Below are 6,542 nucleotides of genomic sequence, written 5' to 3'. Positions count from 1 at the left end.
GCTGTCTGATTAGGATGAACCTTTTACCTCAGAAAGCATCAGAGGAGGATAAATATCTACTGACTTTGCAAGACATTTTCTGGTTTTCCATTTTGGGCTGCAGGATTCATATTCATAGAGGAGATAACATCGAAATATTAATGTGATTCGCAAATATTCGTTAGTTTAAAGGCTGTAGGATAGTATTTCATCTAAGAAAATGAATATTTTTGGAAAAATGCAACCTCGCTCGTTAGATTATACCTACAATTACGCATTTGGCCAATATTTTTGCCAGGTGGACTTTAAGGCCCAGGCTAAATGCCAGCCATTTCTCTGCACATTACTGCAATAACTTCTGATCTCTCCCATCTACGCCGCAAAGAAACCCCTTTTAAAATGTGATTTGTGTGCCTCTCTGCGGGCCACAGCACCTCGCCAATCCTATTACGCTCAGAAAACTCTTTTAATTTGCGCAGCCACCGGTCAAACGCGGCCAATTAAGATCCCGCTGATTGGTGGCGGGCCTCTCCGAATCATCGATCTCTTTGCATTTCCAATATCTTCAGACAACTAATTCTGGCGTGTCTATTAAGTGGTTGGAGAGAAAATATGAGTGGCTTTAACGGAGCCCGGGGACCACTTAACTGTCACGGTCAATCTAGCGGTCCCATCAGGAGATATGGGGGCACACTCCGGTGTTTTGACACCGACCACTTGAGAACAAAATTAGTGTTATTATTGGAGGGGGAGGGTGGTAGAATAATTGTGAGTATAGAAAATCCTTAACAGCCTGCAAACGAAATAGAATGACCTGAAGGGAGGAAAGCTTGTCTGAATCTTGGATTAAAGTGACATTAAGTGAGACTCTTTTTAATCTCATTTTCTCAGGGCTCTTTGCTGTTTAAATAAATCATAGGTGTCTAGAAGACAAACACTCCATTGCTCCATTGATTCTTTGACAGTGTTTATTGCAAATTAGACGTTTAGGACAACCCAGTCAAAAAAACAAAACTAAAAAAAAAAAAAAGCAAACAAAAACATATCAGTCACTTGTTAGTCCGCTTTCTCGACAAAATGCCACTAAACTGGCGCCACTGTAGCAGTGCAAGGCAAGAAAGATATTTAAAAAGAGGCCTATAGGAATATATTAATCACATTTTTATCAGAGGAAAAAAAGAACCGGCTCTTTTACAGTTAAGGGAGAGAACAGAGTGTTTGATGGCCTTAAAAAAGGTTCATTTTTATTTATTTATTTTTTTCATGTTGATTGTCCTCCCTCTGTCTCTCTCCATCCTCTTCTGGGTCCTTCTTCTCTTCCCCCCACCCCTCCCTCCCCTCGTCAAACCGTGCGGGCTGTAGTAATCCGTTCCCCCGGCGCCTTGTTACCTTTTGGCAGTAACGATCCCTTCCTGATATTATCATTAATTCAACACTCAAAATTCACCGGGTCGTACATATACATCACTTACTAATTTCACCAGCATCTGCACATTTCGGCCCGGGCCGCCGCGGAGGGCCCCGGCGCGGAGAGCTGCTTTATAATGAGACGGCCGAAGTCTGTTAACAAATCCCCTTGTTAAAAAGAGAGATGGAAAGCATCATTCTCGCGTAACTAACAATACATGTAGGTCGATTTGGATGCGTAAAGACAGGACAAGTAATGATAAAAACCTCTACGCCATCCATCACGCGGATTTAAACGTTTCTCTGGACCCCTACACTCTCATACACCAAATTAATCTTCTACAAATCAAATCTGGTTTTGTGTCCATGCCGTCATATTTCAGCCCACTGTCCTGGCTCTGCAATGGGATTATTAGTTTTCAGTAATGGGACATCCGTTGTGCGTCACATAGCTGAAGATCTGGCTAATTATCTTGCCCCAAGTTTAAGCTGGCTGCTTACAGGCTACCTCTTCATGCTGTTTCAGTCCTGATCATATAATATGTTAGGTTAAAAAGCTTATGGTAAAGGCTTATATAGAAGAACAGCTGGTTTGGTTTTATCTAGTCAGAGGCACTTCTTCCCTCTGGTCTAGAGTCACAGATGAGGATTTGCTGAGCACTGAAGGCGTGAAAGTGACAAAAGCGTCAGTCCTGCTCGTTGGTGAGCAAGCGAAGTCCGAGCCGGAGGGCCTGGTTGAGATACCGTTGGATTGACTTGAGTGACATGCCAGGCAGGAGCAGGGGCTTCCTCCGGGACCGAGGCCGTGGGTCGGACCCGGGTACAGGGAGGGGTGTCTGAAGGCGCACAGGAGCTCCGGTCTCTGGTAGGGGTGAGACAGCATCCGGAAACTATCGAGGGAGCGCAGGGGGTTGGAGAAAGGGGTGGCGGCCGGAGCCGAGCCAGCTCCAACACCCAGGTGAGAGTAGTAAGGTAGCGGCAGGTGCGATGGGAATGGGTAGGGCAGGTTCCCCGTGGCTGCCGCGTGGCTCATCATGTAGGTGTAGAAGGCCGGGTCGGCGGGGTGAGGCCACGTCATGGCCAGACGCTGGCGCTTGTCTTTCATCCTGCGATTCTGAAACCACACCTGAGACAGAGACACACCGAGTCAAATATTAACCACAACCCCCAGTGAGCCAAAGACAAACAACAATAACAAAAGCAGACATGGAGCTCGAACGGTGGTTCCGCTTTTACGCACGAACTAGAATTTGGGTAAATGCAAGTTTTGCTTTAATGTAATTTAATCTTGGGGAGTATATGGGAATTTACAGGAAACAAAGCAGCTATATTTTGTATTTGTCATGGTGCCAGTTGAAAAAATAAAATTAAATAATGAAATTATTCTTAAAAAATCAAGGCCCTTGCTTCCAGTACGCTTAGTTTGCAGGTTATAGGCTCTTCTTAACATTTGGTTATGAGCGCCTCTTGGTCTTTGGCTCACTTTATGTGACTATGTTGCTATATTTTCTGCATAGATATGAAATAACGATTGATAAAACTCAAAACAGTTTTGCAGCACTCCAAGCTTTCCAAACACAAGCCTGTGTGTTCAGAGGCCTGAATCAGCTCTGCTCCATCAAGACAAATCTCACCTTAATTGTGGTTTCAGGTAGATTTAAGGCGGCCGCCAATTCGCATCTCCGCGGCCTGGACACGTAGTTTTCCCGGTAAAACTCCTTCTCCAGCCGTGCGATTTGCTCCCGGGTGAACGCTGTCCGGTACCGGCGTATCTGATCCGCTGCATAGGACAGGGATCCTGGACCCGGGACAATGTTACCCGGGTCAGCACCAGTCTCACTCGGGTGTCCCGGAGAATCCCCATTTCGACCTGAATCAGTATGCGGAATAATTAATCAGATATAATTAGCATACAGTTTAAAACACATTTAGCAGAATAATTTAAATGGAACAAAAAACACATTGAAACATTTTATTTATTAAATTCGTTTCATATTTAATAAACTTTATTTGCCCTAAGAGGTCGCTATAGTTGGCTAATTCAGTTATTTTAACTGCACGTTATTTCCCTTTTTACTAAGGGCCTGCCTGACATACAGCTCAGGTAGCTCGGGTTTTCATTTTGTGGAGTCTTAACAGCAACTTGCTAATATTTTTATTACTCATATTATTCCCCTGGGTATATTGAAATGTTGAACCATAATTTTAGTGAAGAAAAAATATGAATAATCAGGTTGTATTGTTGTCATTCGTTTGTCTCCTTTCCATCCTTTTAGTTTTGGGTGAACAGCAACTACAAATTATTCATGTATTTATATTAATATCAATATTTGTTTATGTAATTCTGGTATAGGATGTAACAATTTGCAGCAGTCTTTAGAAGATGCCACACATTCCTCTGTTAGTGGCCTTCCCTTCATGGTTTTTGCTTGTGGTTTGCATAAAAATCTTGCATTCTTCCTCGTGCAGTAAATACACATATAGGCTGATTTGCTTTTGTGCGACTGACTCATTGTCAAACTCATAGGGGAAAATACCTGGTTAAATTGTGGGTGTCACCTCAGCGTGTTTCCAGCCACACTGGTCACTTGACAGAACAGCTGTGCAGCACCGACTGCGGTTCTCTTCTGCTGTTATTGAGGCTTCAGTGTGTTTCATTCATGTCACATTTAAAATTTCGATCCCTTGTACATTTTTTAGATGACATAAATGCATGTTTTTTGAACGCTCGTGTGTTTACTGACATTTATGATTGGCATAATCCACGCTGGTATTCAATCTGCTTCGTTAGCACAAGCATGCAGTCATAGAAAACCCGCAGTGACATGCAGCTCCCAGCCTACCTTTAGCTGTTGGGTAGTCCATGCTTTCAGGCGTGCAGCTGACATCAATTTCCTCGTAGAAGTCCGACTCGGTGTCTGAGCTGCTGCCGTCTTTGTGGGGATGATCACTCCGGTGTCTCTCTCCAGAGGAGGACGTGCCAACTGGCCTCATATCGGCGCACATATTCCTCCGTGCGCTCTCCTCCATCCCCACTTCCGCTCTGTCCCGGGAGTAAGGCGCAGCGCCGGGGCTCAGACAGCTCCTGTGGCCCGGCTTCCCCTGCGGATCTCGCACGGGGCTCCCGATGCCTCCCGACAAATTAGAGCCGCTCTTGGCAAGCTGACCTCCCTCCGCCAGCATCACCATCTCCTCTCTGCTTTCCATCACAAGCACGACTTAAAAAACCTCGACTTCGCGGGAGAGTACAAGCCGTCAAAACCAAGGCGATGATTTTCAGGTTGGAGGGGTGTGTGTGTGTGTGTAGTGATGGTGGAGGTGGGTGGGGGGGTTGAGTCCTAAGGAGAAGGAGAGGCTTCTGGAAAAGAAGGGATGCAATCCGGTCTGACCCTGAGAGAAGAGCGCTCCAGAGTGCGCAGAGGGAGCTCTGGGAGGGATCACCATTTACCCTCTCTCTCTTTCTCCAGAGCTGTCATTCTTAATAGGCCAGTCGTCATGATGGTCCCCCCCCTGATGACGACACGCATTGATTGGATATGGGTAAACAGACGGAGCAGTGGCAGCGTTGAGACTGAGGTGGGGGGTGTCAGAGAGGGCACAAAAAGCAGCTATCAAAAACAGTCTCTATCATTCTCCCTGTGTATCGCCACAGTCATGGAGTTAAAACAAAAACGTTATTATTATTATTATTATTATTATTATTATTAGAGCTAACAAAATATGAGAAAAAAACAACAATAAAATAACATTTTCAGTTCACAATTTTATATGAACTTAAAATACATGTAACCCTACATGACTGCACTTACTGCAGTGCAGAGTTGCAGCATATTCTAATAATAAAATGTAATGTTTATCAATAGTAAAAAAAAATATTTCCTTGCATGTAATGCGCCCTCACCCTCCCCTCCCTTCTCCCCATTCCCTCTGTCTTAATGCCTCTCTCATCTCCACCTTAAGTGGAGTCAAGTAAAGCCCTCAAAGGTCAAGTCTTGTGGTCAGTTTAGATAAGAGGCCATTTGACATGAAGTCTTAAAAGTCAACAGCATTGACGAAACAATCCCGACAGATATTTCGACTCTATTTGTGCCTCTTTAAGAAGTCTTGTAGCCTACTATTATCATGTATATAAATCTATGCATGAGATATGATTTAAATTAATATTCAATTTGTAAGAAATCAAAAACAATACAACACCATGGTGTGCTGCAGTGACAGTGCTTAACAAAAAGCATTGAGAGATGATTCTTGTAGTATTTATAGTCTTTCAGTAACTATTCACTAAACAATTAGAAAGGTAGAGTAATGTATGGGGCTTGTATGACCTTAAGGGTCTGCGGTGGAGATGATGAACTTAACCACATATTAACTCGCTGTGTCTTAAGGGAACACACTCTCTCCCTGAGCTCGTGTGGATTTAACAGTTGCATCAAATCTATGCTTGATATTAAACTGAAGGGTGCAATGCACAGAGTGTCCACTGAATGTTTTCTGATGTTAATGCCTCTTCAGGCTGTGGTCAAGCTCACTCTGCCTTTGCTCCACTTGCAAACTATACCCAAAAATATGAGCACCAGCTGACTATGCCAAATGTTCAAGCGACTCTAGATGTTAAATGCATCATCACTACAGCCGGGGGAAATATTAGAAAATATACAAATCCAATGTGTATTTGGGAGCAGCTCTTATACGATCAATGTCCTTTTTACGCGTTTATATTTCAAAGTAGTGAACCTGTTTACTTACCTTAACATATGCATTGTAATAAAACATTGTCAGGTCACTCTGTCCTCAGATATTTAATCTTTGGGAGCGTTTCAGGTTGTGATAAGAAAAAAAAAGGCATCACATCAGAACCTCTAGAAACAGCTTTCTCCCCGAGTTTAGATCAGATTTGTCATCAGCAGCTGTAGGACATGGTGCTGTAGTCAGACGGCCATGCTGTTGTGTAGAGAGGTGCAGTCATGTGGTCTCAAAGAGAGGAGAGGGAGGCAGACTGTGGAGCTGCTGCAGCCTCCGCTGTCCTTGTGCGCCCTCGCCTGTCCGAATTAGGGAAAGGACCCCAGCGGCGGCCGCCCCCTCCCCCAGCGCGCCAGCTGAGGAGTTGAGGGAAATTCCTTTGGCTTTTTTTTCCCCCCGACTCTTTCATCTGGCCA

The 6,542-nt window shown here is 44.3% G+C and overlaps 1 protein-coding gene across 1 annotated transcript; it reads right to left on the bottom strand.

The window, feature by feature from the left end:
- Positions 1-941: 941 nt before the first annotated feature.
- evx1 (even-skipped homeobox 1) lies at positions 942-6,244 on the bottom strand. Its single transcript, XM_050034448.1, has 4 exons — positions 6,133-6,244; positions 4,230-4,957; positions 3,021-3,256; positions 942-2,512 (listed from the first exon to the last, which is right to left on the bottom strand). Exons 2-4 carry the CDS (start codon positions 4,591-4,593, stop codon positions 1,985-1,987), a joined length of 1,128 nt encoding a protein of 375 aa, XP_049890405.1. The 5' UTR covers positions 4,594-4,957; positions 6,133-6,244; the 3' UTR covers positions 942-1,984.
- Between the last annotated feature and the right edge of the window lie 298 nt (positions 6,245-6,542).

This window comes from Epinephelus moara, chromosome 22 (assembly GCF_006386435.1).
Source record: "Epinephelus moara isolate mb chromosome 22, YSFRI_EMoa_1.0, whole genome shotgun sequence".
Lineage (NCBI taxonomy): Eukaryota > Metazoa > Chordata > Actinopteri > Perciformes > Serranidae > Epinephelus > Epinephelus moara.
Note: the sequence above shows the minus strand (reverse complement) of the source record. Positions and strands in the feature narration are given on the sequence as shown.